Source organism: Bos mutus, chromosome 5, assembly GCF_027580195.1.
Source record: "Bos mutus isolate GX-2022 chromosome 5, NWIPB_WYAK_1.1, whole genome shotgun sequence".
In the NCBI taxonomy this organism is placed as follows: domain Eukaryota; kingdom Metazoa; phylum Chordata; class Mammalia; order Artiodactyla; family Bovidae; genus Bos; species Bos mutus.
Window position 1 is genome coordinate 35335697 of NC_091621.1, and position 27053 is coordinate 35362749.

Below are 27053 nucleotides of genomic sequence, written 5' to 3' on the forward strand. Positions count from 1 at the left end.
AGCAAATCCTGATAATGTAAAATAGAATTCAAGTCTGAAATCAGGAAAACATGACAAGGAAGTGCTGAAAACCATGATCCACAATGAAGATATAGCACATGAATATTATACACCAAATAACACAGCTACTTTTATGAAGCATAACTACAGGAGATGAAAGGAGACATAGGTAGAAACACCCTAATAATAGGAAATTGTAATATACCACTTTTAGCAACAAGATAGGTCAAGAGGACAAGAATAAGGAGAAAGAGGATCTAAGCAATATAATCAAAAGGGTATGCATATATATCTAACTCGACACATTATAACAAAGGATACACATTCAAAATATTTAAAAACTGGCTCCAAATACTCAAAATGTATGCTGGCCATGATCCTTTGGCACTGGGCATTTCTCCTGTTCTCGTATAATCAATATTAATTACAAAATAGATAAAGAGATACACATTGGGGATTTCTCTTTTTTGTGGCTCTGTGAAAAGTACCAAACATTTTACTTCACTTCACTTTTGATATATGTATTCTAAAGTCACATCACACTCCTTAACTTCATCTTATATTACAATGTGGCAAAGTTTATTTTCCCTGAATATTGCCATATGTGTCCATTCTCTTTTTAGCATTTATGTCCTGGGGTGCCCTGTCATATGCAAACACAGAGGATGTGGTTTGGATGAATGCTAAACAACAGAATAAGTTCTTTCTGTGACATTAAACATCTGGAGAGTATTCATGAAAATGTTGTATAAATTAACACAGAATCTGGTTTATATATTTGACAGAATATCTTCAAGAATACTGGGCAGTTTGTACTCTTAGTAACAGTAACTTCAGGCAATTGGACACAGACTGGGAAAAAAATGGGCATATCTTTTTTTGGAAGCACATACTTATGCCCAGTAACATCTAATTTTGGAAATAAAGCTTTGTGATCCAGAAATGCCTAGAGAACTCTGTGGGGAAGACATCTCACCTTGATGAGCAGGAGGAGCATTTTATTACTATAATGATGCTGCCTTTGACTTTCTCAAGGATCTTAGAAAGGTTGTTGACACAGAGTGTCTCTTTCTCCAACTGTAAACTGGGGTTACCTAGTTTATAACTACAAACTCTCTCAAGATATTGTAGGGGAAAATGACCATTTATTACTTATTTGTGTATCAGTCTCCTGTGAAATTTATTGATGTCTCATTGACCAGGGGCTTCTGAGGTGGTGCAGGGGTAAAGAATCTGCAAGAGATGCAAGAGACAAGGGTTCAGTATCTGAGTTGAGAAGACTCCTGGAGAAGGAAATGGCAACTCACTCCAACATTCTTTCCCGGGAAATCCCATGAACAGAGGTATAGTCCATGGGATCACAAAGAGTCGGACACAACTGAGTGACTGAGCACAGCCATAAATGTTTGTTTACAAGTCTCTATGTGAACATATGTCATACATCTTCTCATTTTCCAGACCTTATTCAATTCAACATGTTATACAAAGGACCAGCTTTCCAGAACTTCATGATCTTCCCAAAATGATGGTACCTTGTAGCAGACTCTTCACATCTCTAGGTGGCATCTTCAATTTCCTTCTCTCTGATCATATCAAGTACATGACCAAAAGGAAGAGATTAGAAGGAAAATGGATTATTGGACAAAGCTGACCAGTCTTGACATGAGTTGGTCATTGGAGAATGAATAATCTCCATTTAAAAGAGTAAAAATGGAAATGTTATTTAAAAATACATATATGAGGGAAAAGATTGTTTAGAGCAGTAAAAGTTTAAGATTACACATCCTTGACCTTGGAACAGGTGTTCAAAGAGATGCAATATAAAACTTCAGAAGGGGGAGTTCATCAGGGGAAACACAGTCCTGGGCAAAGAACTAAATAAAAGATGTAGGTCAGAGAGTCATCATCTTGGAGAGAGACCAATCGTCTGGTAGACCAACATGAGAGAAGGAGAGAAAGAGAAGAATGGACATGAATCAAGCTGACCAGGCTCAAAGATTGAGTGAGACCTTGAGATTCCTCTGAAAAGTTATCTACCTTAAAAAACAGAGCCAAGAAAGGGAGCACTTTTGGAATGACAATTTGAAGAGACCTGTGGACTAAAGAGTGAAACATAGGGAAAGACAGGAATAGAGGGGAATTTCCTCAACTTGATAAAGAAAATATACCAAAAGTCTGTAGCCAACAATTCAGTTAATGATGGAAGTTTGACTGCTTTCCCCCTAAGATCAGAAGCAATTAAAGCATATTCACTATTGCCACTCTTCAAAATGCTAGAAGTTACAGACATATGTACTAATATGATTCTACTTATATAATAGACAAAAAAAGACAAAAATTATGGAAAGGAAGACTAGATTAGTGGTTTCTAGGGGATAAGGTGAAGCTGGTGGTGCAAGGGGAGTAGTTGTCATTATAAAAGTCCTTGTGATGATGAAAATGTTCTGTATCTTGATGTAGTGGTGTCAATATCCTAGTTGCAATATTATACTATAATCCTATAAGATGTTACCATTTGGGGATACTGGGTACATGGGATCCCTGTATTATTTCTTAGAGCTACACGTCAACGGTTATCTCAGAACAAAATGTTTGATTTCAAGCAATAAAAAAATTATAAAATACAACAACCATTTAAATTCTCTTGAAATCACTGGTGCACTAAGCACAGGCAGCTGCAACCGGCCCAATAAGCGTGGCTGTGAGGAGCTACCCCGCGGCCAAGGTCAGGGGCAGAAGCCGGGAGGACCCCATGCCTGAAGGGTGGCGGCCAAGAGGAGTTACCCCACATCCAAGAGGAGTTACCCCACGGCCTTGGAATATGTCCGAGGTCAGGGGCAGTGTCTGAGAGTGCCAGGCTGCGACGGCGCAGGAATGGCCAAGAGGAGCTACCCCGCATCCGAGGTCAGGGGCCGCGGCCAGGAAGAGCTACCCCATGCCCCCAAGCCCGAGGCCAGGGGCTGCAGCTGGGAGGAGCAACCCCACACCTGAGGCCAGAGCAGCGGCCGGGAGGACCAACCCCACGTCCAAGGAGCAGTGGCTGTGTGGGCGCAGGAGGGCCTAGAGGAGCTATCCCATGTTGAAGGTCAGGAAGGGTGGCGGTGAGGAGATACCCCTCGTCCAAGGTAAGGAGCAGTGGCTGCGCTTTGCTGGAGCAGCCCTGGAGAGATACACCACGCCCAAGGTAAGAGAAACCCAAGTAAGACGGTAGGTGTTGCAAGAGGGCATCAGAGGGCAGACACACTGAAACCATACTCACAGAAAACTAGTCAATCTAATCACACTAGGACCACAGCCTTGTCTAACTCAATGAAACTAAGCCATGCCCATGGGGCAACCCAAGATGGGCGGGTCATGGTGGAGAGATCTGACAGAATGTGGTCCACTGGAGAAGGGAATGGCAAACCACTTCAGTATTCTTGCCTTGTGAACCCCATGAACAGTATGAAAAGGCAAAATGATTGGATACTGAAAGAGGAACTCTGCAGGTCATTAGGTGCCCAATATGCTACTGAAGATCAGTGGAGAAATAACTCCAGAAAGAATGAAGGGATGGAGCCAAAGCAAAAACAATACCCAGCTGTGGATGTGACTGGTGATAGAAGCAAGGTCCGATGCTATAAAGAGCAATATTGCATAGGAACCTGGAATGTCAGGTCCATGAATCAAGGCAAATTGGAAGTGGTCAAACAAGAGATGGCAAGAGTGAATGTCGACATTCTAGGAATCAGTGAACTAAAATGGACTGGAATGGGTAAATTTAACTCAGATGACCATTATATCTACTACTGCGGGCAGGGATCCCTCAGAAGAAATGGAGTAGCCATCATGGTCAACAAAAGAGTCCGAAATGCAGTACTTGGATGCAATCTCAAAAACGACAGAATGATCTCTGTTCGTTTCCAAGGCAAACCATTCAATATCACAGTAATCGAAGTCTATGCCCCAACCAGTAATGCTGAAGAAGCTGAAGTTGTACAGTTCTGTGAAGACCTACAAGACCTTTTAGAACTAACACCACAAAAAGATGTCTTTTTCATTATAGGGGACTGGAATGCAAAAGTAGGAAGTCAAGAAACACCTGGAGTAACAGGCAAATTTGGCCTTGGAATAAGGAATGAAGCAGGGCAAAGACTAATAGAGTTTTGCCAAGAAAATGCACTGGTCATAACAAACACCCTCTTCCAACAACACAAGAGAAGACTCTACACATGGATATCACCAGATGGTCAACACTGAAATCAGATTGATTATATTCTTTGCAGCCAAAGATGGAGAAGCTCTATACAGTCAGCAAAAACAAGACCGGGAGCTGTCTGTGGCTCAGATCATGAACTCCTTATTGCCAAATTCAGACTTAAATTGAAGAAATTAGGGAAAACCACTAGACCATTCAGGTATGACCTAAATCAAATCCCTTATGATTATACAGTGGAAGTGAGAAATAAATTTAAGGGACTAGATCTGATAGATAAAGTGCCTGATGAACTATGGAATGAGGTTCGTGACACTGTACAGGAGACAGGGATCAAGACCATCCCCATGGAAAAGAAATGCAAAAAAGCAAAATGGCTGTCTGGGTAGGCCTTACAAACAGCTGTGAAAAGAAGAGAAGCGAAAAGCAAAGGAGAAAAGGAAAGATATAAGCATCTGAATGCAGAGTTCCAAAGAATAGCAAGAAGAGATAAGAAAGCCTTCTTCAGTGATCAATGCAAAGAAATAGAGGAAAACAACAGAATGGGAAAGACTAAAGATCTCTTCAAGAAAATTAGAGATACCAAGGGAACATTTCATGCAAAGATGGGCTCAATAAAGGACAGAAATAGTATGGACCTAACAGAAGCAGAAGATATTAAGAAGAGATGGCAAGAATACACAGAACTGTACAAAAAAGAGCTTCACGACCCAGATAATCACGATGGTGTGACCACTGACCTAGAGCCAGACATCCTGGAATGTGAAGTCAAGTGGGCCTTAGAAAGCATCACTACGAACAAAGCTAGTGGAGGTGATGGAATTCCAGTTGAGCTATTCCAAATCCTGAAAGATGATGCTGTGAAAGTGCTGCACTCAATATGCCAGCAAATGTGGAAAACTCAGCAGTGGCCACAGGACTGGAAAAGGTCAGTTTTCATTCCAATCCCAAAGAAATGCAATGCCAAAGAATGCTCAAACTACCGCACAATTGCACTCATCTCACATGCTAGTAAACTAACGCTCAAAATTCTCTAAGCCAGGCTTCAGCAATATGTGAACCGTGAACTTCCTGATGTTCAAGCCGGTTTTAGAAAAGGCAGAGGAACCAGAGATCAAATTGCGAACATCCTCTGGATCATGGAAAAAGCTAGAGAGTTCCAGAAAAACATCTATTTCTGCTTTATTGACTATGCCAAAGCCTTTGATTGTGTGGATCACAATAAACTGTGGAAAATTCTGAAAGAGATGGGAATACCAGACCACCTGATCTGCTTCTTGAGAAATCTGTATGCAGGTCAGGAAGCAACAGTTAGAACTGGACATGGAACTACAGACCTGTTCCAAATAGGAAAAGGAGTACGTCAAGGCTGTATATTGTCACCCTGCTTATTTAACTTCTATGCAGAGTACATCATGAGAAACGCTGGACTGGAAGAAACACAAGCTGGAATCAAGAATTCCGGGAGAAATATCAATAACCTCAGATATACAGATGACATCACCCTTATGGCAGAAAGTGAAGAGGAACTAAAAAGCCTCTTGATGAAAGTGAAAGAGGAGAGTGAAAAAGTTGGCTTAAAGCTCAACATTCAGAAAGCGAAGATCATGGCATCCGGTCCCATCACTTCATGGGAATAGATGGGTAAACAGTGGAAATAGTGTCAGACTTTATTTTTCTGGGCTCCAAAATCACTGCAGATGGTGACTGCAGCCATGAAATTAAAAGGCGCTTACTCCTTGGAAGGAAAGTTATGACCAACCTAGATAGCATATTCAAAAGCAGAGACATTACTTTGCCAACAAAGGTTCATCTAGTCAAGGCTATGGTTTTTCCAGTGGTCATGTATGGATGTGAGAGTTGGACTGTGAAGAAAGCTGAGCACTGAAGAATTGATGCTTTTGAACTGTGGTGTTGGGAGAAGACTCTTGAGAGTCCCTTGGACTGCAAGGAGATCCAACCAGTCCATTCTGAAGGAGATCAGCCCTGGGATTTCTTTGGAAGGAGTGATGCTAAAGCTGAAATTCCAGTACTTTGGCCACCTCATGCGAAGAGTTGACTCATTGGAAAAGACTCTGATGCTGGGAGGGATTGGGGGCAGGAGGAGAAGGGGACGACAGAGGAGGAGATGGCTGGATGGCATCACTGACTCGATGGACATGAGTCTGGGTGAACACCGGGAGTTGGTAACGGACAGGGAGGCTTGGCGTGCTGCGATTCATGGGGTCGCAAAGAGTCGGACATGACTGAGTGACTGTACTGACTGAAATCATCCTAAGGTTATACAACAGTTGGAGAAACATTCAAGAAAATCTATGAAATATAGGTTAGAAGAGTAAGCATCTGTGACATTTGAACCATGACCTGTCTATGGCCTGTCTTCTTTTTTCCCCACCTCAGCAAGATGATAGCTCCACTCTTCATGGGTACAGCTAAGAATAGAGGATTTTATTTCCCCCAGCTCTCTGTTAGGGATAAGCTTTCTCCAGGGTATATGTCAAGGGCAGCAGGAGGCAGGCAGGACACCAGCCCTCCTCATCTCACCCAGCTCTGTGCTACAGAAGCTGGATCAGAGGTAAGAACTACAGAGATCTGCAGCTCCTGTCCACCACTCAGTCCTTACTGAGTGGTCAGGAGATCTGCCCCAGGCAATGTTGGCCAAGAACTCAAGGCCTGAATCATTCCCACTTAAAATCACTGGTAGGGCACAGGTTTCATGCTGAGCAGTACAAGCTGAGAAGACCAGGGAATAATATCCTGACCCAGCATTCTGCTTATAGACTGGGGATCTAGATCTGCAAAGTGGGATCTACCCACTCAATCCACAGAATGGGTGCAAAGGCTCTTCCTCAGGGAAAAATCAAGTTGTAAGAACAGAGAGTTTCACAGATTTTCTTAAGTAGCCTGAGTATTTGGGACAGAAAATGAGAAAGTTCAAGCCTAAAGGGGCTATTGAAAAAAAAAAAAAAGAAAAGATTTTAGTGGTGTGTAGTTAAGAGGAGCATGGGAGTAACTGGATGAGAGTAACAAGCAAAACAGTAGGTCAGATCTCAGTTTAACAGAGAAAATCAGGGAAAGAGATAGCTAAGAATGTCTCTTTTTGAGGTTTTTCTGACCTGACCTCAAAGACTGACCTATAAGCCTACGCTGGCCCTGGGGCTTGAGTTTAATTGGCTCAGACCATAGAGTAATTTATGCCTCCAGGATGTTATTGAAAGAACAGAGCCATCATCTACCAATTAGTAGTGGGTAAGAGTTGAGTGTGATATCAGTAGAGGCAGACCAGCTAGAAACTTCATCAAAGAGAGCCCAGCTAAAAACACTGTCTTTCCAGAAGGGTTGGGTGACTGTGTACATGTCCCAGGCTGAGCCCTCTGAGGAGTGACACTAAAGGCTACATATCACAGGGGAAATAGATGTCACTGAAATAGCCCAGTCAAGGAGCTAAACAAATAAACAACTAAGCAAACAACAAATCCTAAAGGGGAAGGGAAATTTAGCATCCACTGTTGCTAAAATATACTATCTAAAATGATCCATTTTCAACAAAAAATTGTGACACATGCAAAGAAACTGGAAAGGATGACTCATATAACGGCAGAAAAGGCAGCAGAAACTGCCTTTGAGAGGTTTCAGATGTCAGAGTGTGCAGATAAAGATTCAAAGCAGCTATTAAAAATATGTCCAAAGAACTAAAGAAAATCCATGTTTAAAAAAGTAAGAAAAGTATGATAATAATGTCTCATCAAAAGAGAGTATCACTAAAGAGATAAACATTATATTTATAAAAAGACGTAAAGGATAATTCTGGAGCTGAAAAGTACAATAACCAAAATAAAATTTCACTAGAGGGGATCAACCAGCAGATTGGAGCTGGCAGAAGAATCAGCAAACTTGAAAAGATACCAATAGTGATGATACAAGCTGAAAAAGTAGCAAAAAAAAAAAATGAAGAAAAATGAATAGAGCCTCAGAGAAATGAGGGACACCATAAGTACACAAAACCATGGATGATGGAAGTACCAAAAGGACCAGATAATATATTTGAAGAAATCCTGGCTGAAAATTTTGTAAGTTTGGTGAAACTACATTAATCTACACATCTAAGAAGTCAACGGATTCCAAGTGAGTAGACACAAAGAGATCCATATCCAAATATATCACAAGAAAGATGCTGAAAGTCAAAAACAAAGGAAAAAATCTGAGAGCATCTACAGAAAAATAAGCACATATATGGGAATCTCAGTAAGATAAATTGCTGAGTTCTGTTGTTCATCTAGAAGCCAGAGGACAGTGGGATGGCATATTTAGACTCACAGACTTACAGAATGAATTTAAAGTTGCCACAGAAGTAAAGCATACAAGTAAAGATAATTTCATCAATAGCAACTATAAAAGACATTATAATTGTATGTTTCTTTATTCTCAACTTATTTAAAAGTAATTGTTTAAACCAGCATGTATGTAATTATACCATTGACCAGTAATATACAGAAATGTGGGCTTCCCAGGTGGCGCTAGTAGTAAAGAACCCACCTGCCAATGCAGGAGATGTAAGAGACACTGGTTTGATCTCTGGGTGGGGAAGATCCTCTGGAGAAGGGCATGGCAACCTACTCCAGTATACTTGCCTAGAGAATGCCACAGACAGAGGAGTCTGCTGGCTATGGTGCATAGGTTGCAAAGAGTCAGATATGACTGAAGCGACTTAGCACACATACAGAAATTTAACATACTTGAAAAGATTGCCACAAATGAAGCAGGTGGAACCAAAGATGTTTGGGAATAATTAAATGAAAGCAGCTGATAACTGAAATCCACAGGAGGAAATGAAGAGAAGCAAAAAGTTTCACACACACACAAAAAAACTCTATGAAATTTAAGTTCTCTCATTTCTTACCTCTAAAAGATATAAAATTATATACTGAAAGTGAAAGTTGCTCACTCGTGTCTGACTCTTTGCAACCCCATGGACTATACAGTCCATGGAATTCTCTAGGCCAGAATACTGGAGTGGGTACCTTTCCCTTCTCCAGGGGATTTTCCTAACCCAGGGATCGAACCCAGGTCTCCTGCATTGCAGGTGGATTCTTTACCAGCTAAGCCACAAGGGAAGCCCCAAATTATATAAAGTAATATTATAAAAATGTATTGTGGGTTTGTTATATAGGTTAGATGGTGTATGCGTTATAAATACAACAACAGAAAAGGAAAGGGCAAAAAGTATATGTAGGAGTAATACTTCTATGTCACTGCAATTAGGTAACATAAATCTGGAGTAAATTCTATTCAGATGTACACTATAAGCCCTAGAGCAACTATTAAGAAAGCAATTAAAAACATAGTGAGTTTTCTATATATAGGTCTTTAGTTTCTTTAGGTAGATATATTCCTAAGTATTTTATTCTTTCCGTTGCAATGGTGAATGGAATTGTTTCCTTAATTTCTCTTTCAGTTTTCTCATTATTAGTGTATAGGAATGCAAGGGATTTCTGTGTGTTGATTTTATATCCTGCAACTTTACTACAGTCATTGACTAGTTCTAGTAATTTTCTGGTGGAGTCTTTAGGGTTTTCTATGTAAAGGATCATGTCATCTGCAAACAGAGTTTTACTTCTTCTTTTCCAATTTGGATTCCTTTTATTTCTTTTTCTGATCTGATTGCTGTGGCCAAAACTTCCAAAACTATGTTGAATAGTAATGGTGAAAGTGGGCACCCTTGTCTTGTTCCTGACTTTAGAGGAAATGCTTTCAATTTTTCACCATTGAGGATAATGTTTGCTGTCAGTTCTAATGAGATGGATGAAACTGGAACCTATTATACAGAGTGAAGTAAGCCAGAAAGAAAAACACCAATACAGTATACTAACGCATATATATGGAATTTAGAAAGATGGTAACAATAACCCTGTGTACGAGACAACAAAAGAGACACTGATGTATAGATCAGTCTTATGGACTCTGTGGGAGAGGGAGAGGGTGGGGAGATTTGGGAGAATAGCATTGAAACATGTATAATATCATGTATGAAACGAGTTGCCAGTCCAGGTTCGATGCACGGTACTGGATGCTTGGGGCTGGTGCGCTGGGACGACCCAGAGGGAGGTAGGGGAGGGAGGAGGGAGGAGGGTTCAGGATGGGGAACGCTGGTATACCTGTGGCGGATTCATTTCGATATTTGGCAAAACTAATACAATATTGTAAAGTTTTAAAAATAAAATAAAATTTAAAAAACATAGTGAGAAAATTATTAAAGAAATTAAAATGTTACACTTGAAAACATTCACTGAATTTTTAAAAAACAGAAAAAGGGAACAGAAATGATATGACATATAAAAAACAAAATGGCAAATGGCAAAGATACAGATATATCAATAATAACATTAAACAGTCCAATCAAATGGCAGAAATTCAACAAAATGCTCTCTGTAGGAGACAGTATTAAGAGTCAGAATTATATAAGTCAAAAGCAAATGGGAGGAAAATATATATACCACGTACTATAAACAAGCTGAGTTGCCACTATAATATCGGATAAATTAGACTTTAAAACATAAAATGATACTACAGATAAAAGGGAACGTTTTATAAAGACAAAAGTGTCAATATATCAGGAAATTATGACAATTATAAAGACAATCATGTGCAATAAAAACTCAAATAAATTACATACAAAGTAAATGAAACTAAAAGATTGATGTGAGAAGTAGATAATTCAGCAATAATAACTGCAGTTTCAATAGATAAAATAACTAGGGAGATCAACAAGGAAATGGAAGAGTTGAACAATACTTTAAACCAACTAGCCCTGACAGACATCCAGAGAACACTTCACCCAACAACAACAGAACACACATTCTTTCCAAGCACACACTGCACATTTTCCAGGATAGCCATATGCTATGCTATAAAACAAGCCTCAATAAATTTCAAAAGATTGAATAATACAAAATGTATTTTCCAACCACAATGGAATGAAAGTAGAAATCAGTAACAGAAGGAAATGTGGGAAATTCACAACAGAGGATGAGAAGATTAGATAACATCACTGAGTCAATGGACATGAATTTGAGCAAACTCTGGGAGATAGTGAAGGACAGGTAAGCCTGGTGTGCTGCAGTCCATGGGGTTGCAAAGAGTCAGACAAGACTCAGTGATGCAAGAACAAAACCACCACACTCTTAGATAACCAGTGAGTCAAATAAGACATCACAAATGATAATAGAAAACACTCAAGATTAATAAAAATGAATGCACAACACCAAAACTTAAGGAATTCTGCAAAAGAAGTATTTAAAGGGGAATTTATAGTTGTAAATGCCCATATTAAAAGATAAAAAGGCTCTCATTCCAATGACCTAAACTTCTACCTTAAGCACTGAAAAAAAAAAAAAGGTAGGGGGGGGAGCAAATTAAATCTAAAGCAAGCAGAAGGAAAGAAATGATAATGAATAGAGTGGAAACTGAAGAAACAAATGAGAAAAATTACAGAGAAAATCAGCAAAATCAAAAGTTGGTTTTTTGAAAAGAACAAAATCAAGAAAAGAGAGGAGATTCAAATCACTGAAATCAGGAACAACTGCAAATCTTACAGGACTATAAAGGATTATAAGGCAGTACTATGGACAATTGTAAGCCAACAATTTAGATAACTTTGATGAAATGGACAAACTCCTAGGGGAAAAAAACTACCAAAATAGACTTAAGAGCTAGAAAATCTGAAAAAATCCACAATAAATAAAGAGATTGAATTAGTAAATAAAACAACATTCAAAAAGAAAAGCCCAAGCTCAGATGGCTTTGCTGGTGAATCCCACCAAACATGACTTTTTCACAAACTCTTCCAAAAAACTAGAAGTGGGGGTGTACTTACCAATTTATTCTATGAAGCCAGTATTTCCCTGATACCAAAACCGGACAAAGGCATCACAAAAAAAGAAAATGATAAGCCACTATCTTTTCTGTAAACAGACAAAAAATTCTCAACAAAGCATACCAAATCTAGTGACATACAAAATGGATTAGATATCATCAAGGATTTCTCTCAGGAATGCAAAACTGCTTCAACACACAAAAATCAGTGTGATACACCATTTCACTATCACTATAGTAATGAACAGTAACCACAGGATTATCTCAACAGATGCAGAAGAAGCATTTGACAAATCCAGCATTCATAATGAGCCTCCCTGGTGGCTCAGCGGTAAAGAATCTGCCTGTCAATGCAGGAGAAGCAAGAGACACAGGAGATGGGTTTGATCAGGTCAGGAAGATACCCTGGAGGAGGAAATGGCAGCCAACTCCAGTATTCTTGCCAGGAAAATCCCAAAGACAAAGCAGCCTGGTGGGCTACAGTTCATAGGGGTCACAAAGAGTCAGACATGACTGAACACACACACAACATTTATGATAAAACCACTTAAATTAGGAATAGAAGGGCACTTCCCAAATTGATCAAAGGCATCTACAAAACACTCACAACTAACACAATAAATAATAACGGACTTAATGCTTTTCCTCTGCAATCAAGAATAAGACAAGGATGTCCACTGTAGCCACTTCTATTCAGCAGTATACTCAAAGTTTTAGACAGTGCAATGAGGCAAGATAAAGAAATAAAAAAAAAAAAAAATCCAGACTGCAAAGGAAGAAGTAAAACTATTTGTAGATAACATTCCTCTGTATACAGAAAATCCTAAGGAATCCAACAAAAAATTATTACAACTAATAAATGAATTTAGCAGGCTTGCAGAATACAAGATCAATTTACAAAAATATGGATAAAAATTAGTGATTTACTGAGGCCTCAGATTTTGCAGAGTGTCTCCTTACTGGAAAACTCTCTCTGACAAAAGTCTTCTTTACCTTAAGCTGGAATCTTCTGTCCCATTAATATCTCCTTGAGTAACACATACCGATGCCACTGCTCTCTCATGGCACTCTCAACATACTTAATGATAGTTAATCTAACCCCTTTTCCTGGCTACCTTCTTCATTTTCTTTACAAAACATGACTTAGACCTTCCCCTTTTTCCCCCTGATTCTACTCCTAGATAGATTAAAATTTTATCTTTCTCAGGCAGAAAATTTTAAATAAATATAATATTCCAGTGTCAAGTACAAATAAATCTTTTGGTCTCAACATTGTTTTGGTACCTTAGAATTATACTGGGCAGTTTAGACATTACTACATGGTCTACATGAGTCATATTGGACTTAGGGTGGTTGAATGAAAAAACCTACTGCACAATTGCACTCATCTCACACGCTAGTAAAGTAATGCTCAAAATTCTCCAAGCCAGGCTTCAGCAAAACGTGAACCGTGAACTTCCAGATGTCCAAGCTAGTTTTAGAAAAGGCAGAGGAACCAGAGATCAAATTGCCAACATCCTCTGGATCATCAAAAAAGCAAGAGAGTTCCAGAAAAACATCTATTTCTGCTTTACTGACTATGCCAAAGCCTTTGACTGTGTGGATCACAATACATTGAGGAAAAATCTTCAAGAGATGGGAATACCAGACCACCTGACCTGCCTCTTGAGAAATCTGTATGCAGATCAGGAAGCAACAGTTAGCACTAGACATGGAACAACAGACTGGTTCCAAATAGGAAAAGGAGTACATCAAGGCTGTATATTGTTACCCTATTTATTTAACTTATATGCAGAGTACATCATGAGAAATGCTGGGCTGGAAGAAGCACAAGCTGGAATCAAGATTCCTGGGAGAAATATCAATAACCTCAGATATGCAGATGACACCATGCTTATGGCAGAAAGTGAAGAGGAACTAAAAAGCATCTTGATGAAAGTGAAAGAGGAGAGTGAAAAAGTTGGCTTAAAGCTCAACATTCAGAAAACAAAGATCATGGCATTCGGTCCCATCACTTCATGGGATATAGATGAGGAAACAGTGGAAACAGTGTCAGACTTTATTTTTGGGGCTCCAAAATCACTGCAGATGATGATTGCAGCCATGAAATTAAAAGACACTTACTCCTTGGAAGAAAAGTTATGACCAACCTAAATGGCATATTCAAAAGCAGAGACATTACTTTGCCAACAAAGGTCCATCTAGTCAAGGTTGTGGTTTTTCCAGTAGTCATGTATGGATGTGAGAGTTGGACTGTAAAGAAAGCTGAGCACTGAAGAATTGATGCTTTTGAACTGTGGTGTTGGAGAAGATTCTTGAGACTCCCTTGGACTGCAAGGAGATCCAACCAGTCCATTCTAAAGGAGATCAGTTCTGGGTGTTCTTTGGAAGGAATGATACTGAAGCTGAAACTCCAGTATTTTCGCCACCTTATGCAAAGAGTTGACTCATTGGAAAAGACTCTGATGCTGGGAGGGATTGGGGGCAGGAGGAGAAGGGGATGACAAAGGATGAGATGGCTGGATGGCATCACTCACTCGATGGACATGAGTTTGAGTGAACTCCGGGAGTTGGTGCTGCAATTCATGGGGTCACAAAGAGTCGGACACAACTGAGCAACTGAACTGAACTGAATTGAAGTCACTTTCATATCACTGTGCTGTGTGCTGTGCTTAGTCGCTCAGTCATGTCGGAGTCTTTGCAACCCCATGGATTGTAGTCAGCCAGGCTCCTCTGACCATGGGATTCTTCAGGAAAGAATACTGGAGTGGGTTGCCATGCCCTCTTCCAGAGGTCTTCCCAACCCAGGGATCAAACCCAGGTCTCCCACATTGCAGGTGGATTTTTTACCTACTGAGCCAGCAGGAAAGCCTAAGAATACTGGAGTGTGTAGCCTGTCCCTCCTTCAGGGGAACTTTTCGACCCAGGAATTAAACCTGGGTCTCCTGCTTGCAGGTGAGCTGCCTGTTCAATTCAGTTCAGTCATTCAGTCATGTCCAAGTATTTGTGACCCCATGGACTGCAGCATATCAGGCTTATCTGTCTGGCACCAACTCCTGGAGCCTGCTCAAACTCATGTTTTCATCGAGTTGGTGATGACATCCAACCATCTCATCCTCTGTCATCTCCTTTTCCTCCTGCCTTCAGTCTTTCCCAGAATCAAGGTCTTTTCCAATGAGTCAGCTCTTCCCATCAGGTGGCCAAAGTATTGGAGCTTCAGCTTCAGCATTAGTCCTTCCAATGAATATTTAGGACTGATTTCCTTTAGGAACCCCCAGGGAATCTGAGTTTTAAAGCCAGTGGGATTTGATTACAGAACTTTCACAGGTCTGGGGAAACAGACTCTTGGAGGGCACAAACCAAACCTTGTGTGCACCAGGACCCAGGAGAAAGGAGCAGTGACCCCACAAGAGGCTGAGCCAGACTTGCCTGTGAGTGTCCTGGAGTAGCCAGTGAAGATGTGGGTCAACAGTGGCCTGCCATGGGGTCGGGGCACTGAATACAACAGCCCTGGCATGAGTCCTTTTGAAGGAGGTTGCCATTATCACCATTTGGTTTAGCTGCTAAGTTTTGTCTGACTCTTGCAACCCCATGGACTGTAGCCTGACAGGCTCCTGTCAGGACTTTTTACTGACTGAGCTAATGGAACCCCATTTCCACATCAAGTTTGGCCTCAGGCCAAACTACAGGCAAGGAACACAGTCCCATCCATCAACAGAAAATTGGATTAAAGATTTACTGTGCACCCTCCCTATCAGAGCAAGACCCAGATTCCCCCACAGCCATTCCCTCCAATCAGGAAGTTTCCACAAGCCTCTTATCCTTATCCATGAGAGGGCAGACAGAATGGAAACCACAATCACAGAAAACAAACTGATCACTTGGATCACAGTGCTGTCTAACTCAATGAAACTATGAGCCATGTCATGCAGGGACACCCAAGACAGATGGGTCATGGTAGAGAGTATTGAGGAAATGTGGTCAGGTAGAGAAGGGAATGGCAAACCACTTCAGTATTCTTGCCTTGAAAAACCCATGAACAGTGTGAAAAGGCAAAAAGATATGACACTGAAAGATGTGGATGTGACTGGTGATGGAAGTAAAGTCCACTACTATAAAGAGCAATATTGCATAGGAACCTGGAATGGAAGGCCCATGAATCAAGGTAAATTGGAAGTGGTCAAACAGGAGATGGAAAGAGTAAACATCAATTTTTTAGGGATCAGCGAACTAAAATGGATTCCAGATGAGCTACTTCAAATCCTAAAAGATGATGCGATTAAAGTGCAGCACTCAATATGCTAGCAAATTTGGAAAACTCAGCAGTGGCCACAGAACTGGAAAAGGTTAGTTTTCATTCCAGTCCCAAAGATAGGCAATGGCAAAGAGTGTTCAATTCTTTGTGTTGACATCCAGTCACATCCACAACTGGGCATTGTTTTCATTCTTTGTGGAGCTATTTCTCCACTCTTCTCCAGTAGCCTATTAGGTACCTACTTGCCTGGGGAGTTCATCTTTCACTGTCGTATCTTTTTGCCTTTTCACACTGTTCATGGGTTTCTCAAGGCAAGAATAGTAAAGTGGTTTGCCCTTCCCTTCTCCTTGGACCACGTTTCCTCAACACACAACTGCACTCGTCTCATACACTAGCAAAGTAATACTCAAAACTCTCTAAGCTAGGCTACAACAGTATGTGAACCAAGAACTTCCAGATGTTCAAGCTGGATTTAGAAAAGGCAGAGGAACCAGAGATCAAATTGTCAACATACATTGGATCCTAAAAAAAATAATAGAATTCCAGAAGAACATCTCAGTTCAGTTGCTTAGTCGTGTCCGACACTTTGTGACCCCATGGACTACAGCTTGCCAGGCCTCCCTGTCTATAATTAACTCCTGGAGTTTTCTCAAAACTTGTGATCTAGGCACTTCTTTTGCCTAGATTTGTGCTTGTACAGTACTGAATGCATTTTTGTGGGGAAAGAAAATGAACACAGGCCACATCTTCATTAAATACAGTGGAAGATGGATAATTAGTATTACAAAAGATGCTCTTTTCAACCACTTACTCAGTAAAGGAATTTTCCTGCTTCGTAGCTGGCATTTGTGTTTCTCTACAAACCATAAAGTCAAAACCTTTATTTGAAATTTTCTTTGTACAGTATGCCAAATCAATATCAGTTCAGTTCAGTCACTCAGTCGTGTCCAACTCCTTGTGACCCCATTGACTGCAGCAAGCCAGGCTTCCCTGTCGATCACCAACTTCTGGAGCTTACTCAAACTCATGTCCATCAAGTCAGTGATGTCATCCAACCATCTCATCCTCTGTTGTCCCTTTATTCTGCCTTCAATCTTTCCCAGCATCAGGGTCTTTTCTAGTGAGTCAATTCTTTGCATCAGGTGGCCAAAGTATTGGAGTTTCAGCTTCAGCATCAGTCCTTCCAATGAATATTCAGGACTGATTTTCTTCAGGGTAGACTGACTGGATCCTCTGCAGTCCAGGGGAATCTCAAGAGTCTTCTCCAACACTATAGTTCAAAAGAATCAATTCTTCAGTGCTCAGCTTTCTTTATAGTTCAACTCTCACATCCATACATGACTACTGGAGAAACCATGGATTTGACTAGACAGACTTTTGTTGGCAAAGCATATCTCTGCTTTTTAATATGTTGTCTAGGTTGGTCATAACTTTCTTCCAATGACCAAGAATCTTTTGATTTCATGGCTGTAGTAACCATCTGCAGAGATTTTGGAGCCCCCCAAAATAAAGTCTGTCACTGTTTCACTGTTTCCACATCTATTCGCCATGAAGTGATGGGACCAGATCCCATGATCTTAGTTTTCTTTTTTTTTTAATTTTATTTTATTTTTAAACTTTACATAATTGTATTAGTTTTGCCAAATATCAAAATGAATCCGCCACAGGTATACATGTGTTCCCCATCCTGAACCCTCCTCCCTCCTCCCTCCCCATACCATCCCTCTGGGTCGTCCCAGTGCACTAGAGCCAACTTTTTCACTCCCCTCTTTCACTTTCATCAAGGGGCTCTTTAGTTCTTCTTCACTTTCTGCCATAAGAGTGGTGTCATCTTATATCTGAGTTTATTGATATTTCTCCCAGCAATCTTGATTCCAGTTTGTGCTTCATTCAGTCCATCATTTCTCATTATGTACTCTGTATATAAGTTAAATAAGCAGCATGACTATGCAGCCTTGAAATACTCCTTTCCTGATTTGAAACCAGTCTGTTGTTCCAGAAAGGAGTAAGACAAGGTTGTATATAGCCACCCTGCTTCATTAACTTATATGTAGAGTACATCATGGAAAATGCCGAGTTGAACTGAGCAAAAGCTGGAATCAAGATTTCTGGGAGAAATATTAATAACATCCGATACGCAGATGACACCACCCTTATGGCAGAAAGCGAAGAAGAACTAAGGAGCCTCTTGATGAAAGTGAAAGAGGATGGTGAAAAAGTTGGCTTAAAGCTCAACCTTCAAAAAACTAAGATCATGGTATCTGGTCCCATCACTTCATGGCAAATAGATGGAGAAACAATGGAAACAGTGACAGACTATTTTCTTGGGCTCCAAAATCACTGCAGATGGTGACTCTAGCCATGAAATTAAAAGATGCTTTCTCCTTGCAAGAAAAGCTATGACCAACCTAGACAGCATATTAAACGGCAGAGACATTACTTTCTCGACAAAGGTCCATTTAATCAAAGCTATGGTTTTTCCAGTAGTCAGGTATGGATGTGAGAGATGGACTATAAAGAAAGCTGAGTACCAAAGAATTGATGCTTTTGAACTGTGGTGCTGGGGAAGACTCTTGAGAGTCCTTGGACTGAAGCAGATCAAACCAGTCAATCCTAAAGGAAATCAGTCCTGAATATTCATTGGAAGGATCGATGCTGAAGATAAAGCTCCAATACTTTGGCCCCTTGATTCAAAGAGCTGACTCTTTGGAAAAAACCTTGATGCTGGGAAAGACTGAAGGCAGGAGGAGAAGGAGATGACAGAGGATGAGATGGTTTAATGGCATCACCAACTTAATGGACTTGAATTTGAGCAAGCTCAGGGAGTTGATGATGGACAGGAGAGCCTGTCATGCTTCATTCCAGGGGTCACAAAGAGTCAGACACAACTGAGTGACTGAACTGAACTGACTAAAATGTACTGGAATGAGCTACCAGGGTAGCCCTCATATCCCTTTACCAGGTTCTATTTGTATTTCTGGGTCTAAGATTTATATATTTATCTCAGTTAACTTTTTTCATATTCATTTGAGCCTATAGTTCTAGTGACCTCCTTTAAGTGCACTTCTCTAATACAGAAAAAGTCCTCTTTTTTTTAACATTAAGCATATCTTCTATGCCATTTGATGGAAATTGTGAATACAAAATTCCTGGAAGAGACAATACAAGCAAACTATTGACTACTTGTCTTCAAAATGACATCAATATTATAATTAGTCCTCCTGTGCATGATTTTAAAATTTTCAATAAATCTAGCTAATGATGCTATATTCACCTAGCTTTTATCTCTCCATCTTATTATAAAAATATTGCTCGCTCATAACAACTCTATAAAATCCTTTATTAAAAATGAGATAGTAAATTTCTTCTAGAAAACACACTTTGTACTAGAAATCTCAAAGGTGACATAAAAAAATATATGAAGAGGACCCTGGAAAAGAAAGAATAAAACCAAGAAGACATGGAAATGTATTACTTCACAAATAATAGAAAATTATTCTGAGAATGTTACAGGCCCAGGAAGCTAAAATAACTGATGTTAGTAGCAATGTAATGAAAGTCACATGCTTGTGATGCATTTCTTTACCTTGTAATATATGTCTATTCATTTCTAGGAACTAAGTGGAAAGATTAAAAATAATAAAGCATTGTGGAAGGAGAAACAGGATCTAAACTATTTTAAATTCTTATATTATACCTTTCAAACAAATGCAATATTAGCAAAGATGCTTTTCTTCTAAAGTTTATCTATAAGCTTTGCAATAAATTTCATCTAAGAAGTTAGCATTTTCTATTTACTTATGTTTTTGCAGTACTGTGGTCAAGAAAATAAATGAGGACAAATATTATTAATTTTTTTCAGTGAGAAAATAATAAACAAATATGAAATACCTGTGGGCATCTGGCAGCACTATAGCAATCTCCAGCTGTGGCAAATGGAACTGCATTTCCAAATATTGTCTGGGCAAAAAGAAGGTCTGTAGCTAGAAAATAATAAATGAAACTCTTCAGCACTAAGACACTGTATTCAAATCTTCATTGAATACAAAACATACAGTCTTCACATTATATTCTTAAATACATTCATATAATTAATCCAAAACGTATGCAAAACTGTTGCACAATTGTCATATATAACATAGATTAGGCTCTCAAATTTTTATTTAACATAAAAATGTTCATCTCAAAAACTGCCCTAAAAATGGCAGGGACATCTGTAACTAATCCAGATGTTTTAAAAGCTAAATATGTGCTCTATTGTATTTTAGATCATAGTGAATATCTAAAATAGATAAAGTGGGGTCAAGGAACAAAATTAGAAGAAGCATTATTTAAATATAAATAGGTGTGGAGGCATGGGTTGGCAGGGACTTACCACAGGGATGGTGGCACTGGAAGGTCCCCCAGTGTAAACCCCCTTGGAGTTAACCATTAACCCTACCATAGAGCCTATAGACTCCAGGCTGGGTCACCTCAGGCCAAACAACTACCAGGAAGGGAGCACAAACCCACCCATCAGCGGATAACTGAATTAAAGCTTCACTGAGCAAGGCCCTGCCCACCAGAGCAAGACCCAGTTTTTACCATCACCATTCCCTCCCATCAAGAAGCTTACACAAGCCTGTTAGCCTCATCCATCAAAGGGCAAACAAGTAGAAGCAAGAAGAAGGATAGTTTCAAAGCAGCTAAAACAAAACCACATTAGATAAAGTTAATCACGATGAAAATGCATAAAATTATATCCCAGATGAAGGAACAAGATAAAACCCTAGAAAAACAAGCAAATGAAGTGGAGATAGGCAACCTTCCAGAAAAAGAATTCAGAATAATGGTAGTGAAGATGATCTAGGATCTTGGGAAAAGAATGGAGGCAAAGATTGAGAATATGAAAGAAATGCTTAGCAAAGACCTAGAACTAAAGAACAAACAGAGATAAATGGTACACTAGAAGGAATCAACAGCAGAGTAACTGAGGCAGAAGAATGGACAAATGACCTGGAGGACAGAATGGTGGAAATCTCTGCCACAGAACAGAATATAGAAAAAAGAATGAATAGAAACGAAGACAGACTAAGAGACCTTGGGGACAACATTAAATACACCAATATTTGCATTATAGGAGTACCTGAAGGAGAAGAGAGAGAAAAAGGACCTGAGAAAATATTAGAAGAGATAATAGCTGAAAACTTCCTGAACATGGGAAAGGAAACAGTCAACCAAGTCCAGGAAGCACGGAGAGTTCCAGGAAGGATAACCCAAGGAGGAACACACCAAGACACATACTAAAGATAAATAGGGAATTCCAGTGGCTAGGACTCAGTGCTTTCACTGCTCAAGGGCCCAGGTTCAATCCCTGGTCCAGGAACTAAGATTCCACAAACTGTGGTGTGACCAAAAAAACAAACAAATTTTGAAAAAGATAAATTATGACAAAGCAATATGCAAGTGCTTATAGAGAGTACACATTATCAATTCATTTAGGGAATTCAAAAACACCCAGCTAAAAAGTATGCTATTTCTTTGATTTCTTATATTATTACATTATATTATTATTTCATTCCTATTTTATTTTTTCTAATGGTGTTAACAAAAGTTCTTGATTGGAAAAAATGCTGGGGATTCTACATAAAGTATCAAAAAAATAGAGATCTTGGCTCAAAAATAGGAGAAACCCTGAAGATAAGCTGGCCCAATCACTTTTTGATGCTTAAACCACTTAATATTACAACTAATGTTCATTCAGTCAGTGGATTTCACCTCTGCTAACGTTGTTTCAAATACTTTTCAAGAAGACTGCAAGACCACTGCATGCCCCAGTGATGACACCAGTCCCCTAGAGGCAATCCCCAAAGGTAGCATCTCTGGAAATATTTATCATATCTCTAAGAGTAGTTTCCAAATCCAGGAGGCCTTCCGTGGTGTGCCAGGTCAGCCTGTACCCAATCATGAGAACAAGTTTGGTGTGTCTTTTCCTATCTGCATGCAAAATGAGCTCATGATGGTAGCTTAAAATTGGTCGTGGTGGGAATATATACCTCAAGAAACTGAAAAATAATACAAATCAAACTTTTTTCCTGGTTGTTAAGAGTTGATTGTTGAACATTTACCCATTGCTTATGTATGTCACTTAGGGTTAGGCTGAGGCAAACAGACACAATTTTCAAATCATCCTTTGCTGTGGTCTCCTACACCATTACCTGGATAACCCCAAAATAGCTTTCACTTAAAGAGTCCAAAGAAAGCTGAAAGCCCAAGAATTGATGCTTTTGAACTGTAGTGTTGGAGAAGACTCTGCAGAGTCCCTTGGACTGCAAGGAGATCCAACTAGTCAATTCTAAAAGAAATAAATCCTGAATATTCATTGGAGGGACTGATGCTGAGGCTGAAGCTCCAATATTTGGCCGACTCACTGAAAAAGATGCTGATGCTGGGAAAGATTGAAGGCAGGAGGAGAAGGGGACAACAGAGTACAAGATGGTTGGATGGCATCAACAACTCAATAAACATGAGCTTGAGCAAGCTCCAGAAAGTAAAGGACAGGAAAGTCTGGCATGTTGCAGTCCATGGTGTTGCTAAGAGTCAGACACAACTGAGTGACTGAACAATAACAGGTCCCAAGCTAAATGCAATTATCCTTTCATGTCACAATTAACATTTCATGCCACAAATCCCCATATTCTGTCTGTTAGAAAATCACAGAGTGTGCCTCTTTAATATTCCTCTCAGGTTCTCATGCTCTCTGTCTTAAACCTTGTCCTTAATAATTTAGACCCTCATCACTTTCTATCTGAACTATTATATTATTAATAATATTAGCTTTCTAATCATCTTCATGGATAAAATTTGTTTTCCCTCCAAATAAGTCTGTTTCCTCCTTTGCTTATACTTTTACCCCAAAGGTCCTCATAACTCAAAAAAAAAAAAAAAAGATAAATTCAATGTATAGTTTAGTATACATTGTCATTTGTGATCTTCTTTCTGGGAAATTCTTTAACAAACTGCTACCAACATCCACTCATTTTATGCTTAGGCAAAATTGGATTACTTAATCACTGATGGAACCAAGATGCTTCACCATCCCATGCTTTGTTCAAGATGTCTTTGCCTCCTGAAACTCCATTTTCTCTCTTTGGTTAATACAAATTTGGCTTCAAGATTTCCTCAAGATAGCTTCTTGAGGAAAGTTGACTCATTCAGCAAATATTTCTTCAGAACATATTATGTATTGGGCATTATTATAAGTACTGCAAGTGAATGAAACAGGGCCCGATGGACTCTGAGTGCTATCAGAGAGAGAGATAAGTAACAGAGTAGATACTATCATATGTTACAGGTGATTATTGCTATAGGAAAAATAAACAACCAGGAAAAGGACAGGGGAAGGAAGTTTAGGCATGGAGAGGGTCTAGAATGCATTCGTTGGGAAAGTATATTTAAGCAGAGACTCAAAAAATATTAAGTGGTAAATCCAACATATAACTGTGGGACAATCATTCTAGGCAGATAGAACAGAAAGTGCAAAGGCTTTAAGGAGGGATGGGGTAGATGCTTGATGTATTGAAAGAACAGCAAAGGGACAAGTGTGTCTGAAGCAGTTCATGCACGGGAGGAATGTGGAGGGAAGGAGCAGAAAAATAATGGGTTGGGAAGGTCGTGTTGAGTTTTACTGGCCACTGGCAAGGTTTTTATTTTATGAGTTAGATGGGAGATGTTTGGAGAGTTTTGAGCAAAGGTTGGAATTGTTAAAAAGATGAAAGCAGATCATGTGTGAGGCATGACATGGCTTGTTTTATGGATCACTCTGGCTTCTCTGCTGAGAAGAGAATCTAGGTCAGGAGTAGGAGGAAAGGTAAAAAGGAACTTGAGCGCTACGAGAGTAAACAGGGATGCCACTCCATAGGTATAAGAATTCAGGTGGAAAAAAATAATATAGACTTCTATCAAGGTAGTAGCTAATGAGGAATATCAAAGAGGGACTTGGTGTGTGTCTTAGCTCAAGCTGCCCTAACAAGCTCAAAGACTGGGTGTCTTAACAGAAACTTATTTCTCCCAGTTCTAGAACCTAAGATCAGGTGCCAACATCATCAGGCTCTGATGAAAGTCCCCTATCTGGCTTGTAGAACTTGGTAATGGATGGCATGCAGGTGTGAGAGAAAGGGGGGGAGTTAAAGATGTTGCTATGTTTCAACAAGAGTAACTAGAAGATTATAGTTGCCATATATTGAAATGGTGAAAATTAGGGGTAGAAGGAGTTTTTGTGAAGAAACATTGAAAGTTGAGTTGTGGATACATTGTCAGGTACCTATTAGATGTATGTATGCTGAGAAGGGAGTTGACTCTTGAAATTCAGGGCAGCAGTCCAAATTGGAGCTATACATTTGGGACTGTCATTTAACAGATGGTGTTTGAAATCTGTAGGTTGAAAGAGACCTCTAAGGAAATGAAGGAGTCCTGAATTTCTTCAATACTCATTGTTGTAGAAGATAAAGAACCAAGTTGAGAAACAGTGAGAAAAATGGAAGAAAGAGTGACCAAGACAGGTACCAAATGATGAGCGTGTGGACTCCTGGAAGCCAAATGCTGCTGATGGATCGAGTGAAATAAAAACCAAGAATTTGTCACTGGATTTAGAGAAATGGAGGAAAAACTGGTGATGTAAGAGAGAAAGGAAAGCTTGCTGAAATAATGTTCTGGAGTTGGTTCAAAGCAAGAAACCCAGAGCACAAGTAGAGAGGGTTGCCTCAAATGGGAGCGGGAACAGTTCATCCACAGTAACCAGGAGAGAAGGCAAAGTCTAGGTCAAGGTTTAGGTGGGTTAGTAGTTTGATGTTACCAAAAGTGGGATCCAACTGCTTGCCACTCTAAAGCCAATAAAGAGTCAGGAAGTGAAGTCACTCAGTCGTGTCCGACTCTTTGTGACCCCATGAACTGTAGCCCTCCAGGCTCCTCCATCCATGGGATTTTCTAGGCAAGAATATTGGAGTGGGTTGCCATTTCCTTCTCCAGGGGATCTTCCTGACCCAGGGATTGAACCCAGGTCTCAAGCTAATAAAGAGTCAGAAAGTGAAGTCACTCAGTCGTGTCTGACTCTTTGTGACCCCATGAACTGTAGCCCTCCAGGCTCCTCCATCCATGGGATTTTCTAGGCAAGAATATTGGAGTGGGTTGCCATTTCCTTCTCCAGGGGATCTTCCTGACCCAGGGATTGAACCCAGGTCTCCTGCATTGCTGGCAGACTCTTTACCATCTGAGCCACCAGGGAATCCCAAATAGTTAAGTGTGGTGAAAAGGAAAGGTTGCTTTATTTCAGAGACCAGCAACCAGAGGACTGGGCAGGCTCCTATCCACAAGCTGGTTCCCCCACCACTGACAGTCAGTGGGCAGAAGCTTTTATAGACAGAGGGAGGGGGCTACATGCAAAAACAGCACAGTCAGCTCTGAGAGTCACCTTGGAATTAGTCGTGCAGTAGTCTGATCAGAGTCATCCTGATTGTTTTAAGTACAGTTAGTCTTTAGTTCCAAGCTTTCCAGGTAGTGCTAGTGGTAAAGAACCTGCCTGCCAAGGCAGGAGACATAAGAAACTCTGGTTGGATCCCTGGGTCAAGAGGATCCCGTGAAGGAGGAAATGGTAACCCACTCCAGTATTCTTGCATGGAAAATTCCATAGACAGAGGAGCCTGGAGGTCTATAGTCCATGGGATCGCAAAGAGTCAGACACGACTGAAGCATCATGCACACACACACACACAGTCTTGAGTTCCAGGATCAGTTTCTTCCCATTTCTTTGAGGCCAGTTCTCAAAATCGTGGCAGCTTATGTCACAGCTACAGTCTGATGATCATCATGTAGTTATCTTCTTCAACATGGTGGGAGTTTCAGTATCTATAAGACAGCTCAAAGGATATGGCTCAGAATATTATCTATAGCCCTTGGGCTTCCCTGGTGGCTCAGACGGTAAAGCGTCTGCCTGCAATCCGGGAGACCCAGGTTCGATTCCTGGGTTGGGAAGATCCCCTGGAGAAGGAAATGGCAATCCACTCCAGCACTCTTGCCTGGAAAATCCCATGGATGGAGGAGCCTGATAGGCTACAGTCCATGGGGTCGCAAAGAGTCGGACACAACTGAGCAACTTTACTTTCTTTCACTTGGGGAGAAACTAAAGATCTTTGACTTTGCTTAATGACTATTGGTCTCCTTTGACTGTTTTCCTTTGTTTCTGCATTTTCTCACTTCTCTGATTAAACTTACTCTTTGGCTAAAGTTTCTCTACAGACAGAAGGCAAGCTGAGAACATGAAGGGCAAGGACCATAGGGTCCTGCACCATTTCAGTGGTAGTTTGCAGAAATTCCATTCTTGTTGTTCTTAGTTTCTCAATGAGAGACGAGAAAGATCATCAGCAATTAGGGACTAGAGTGGAGGTATTAGAAATTTTAGAAACTTGAAGCTGGAGAAGAAGCTGTGAGTTAGACATTGAAAGGAGTGGAGGAGGAATGGAGTTGGGTCCATGCAAGCTCAGGAGTCAGCATTTAAAGTAAATCAGTCAAGAGGCCTGTGTATTATTTGCCACACACAAATTTCATGGTGCAGATGCAGAGCAGGTGAAAAGTTTAATTTAATCAAGACTGGAGTTTTGGCACACAAGTCTGAGGAAGGACAATGAAAGCAAGTGGAAAGTGTATACATTTAATATTGTATCTTCAGAGCCCAGCCCAATGCCTGGCAAAATGGCA

At 40.1% G+C, this 27053-nt stretch overlaps 1 protein-coding gene across 7 annotated transcripts in view; it reads right to left on the bottom strand.

Moving 5' to 3' along the window:
- The window catches only part of ADAMTS20 (ADAM metallopeptidase with thrombospondin type 1 motif 20), a 218601-nt gene that overhangs the window by 15718 nt on the left and 175830 nt on the right, over window positions 1-27053 (bottom strand). For 6 of the 7 annotated variants that reach the window (XM_070370646.1, XM_070370645.1, XM_070370643.1 and 3 more), the window contains one exon: window positions 20214-20305. In XM_070370646.1, the coding sequence (XP_070226747.1) occupies window positions 20214-20305 (92 nt within the window). Of the gene's footprint in view, window positions 1-15237; window positions 17593-20213; window positions 20306-27053 lie in introns of those variants that run through there. The other variant, XM_070370644.1, reaches the window with a different exon arrangement.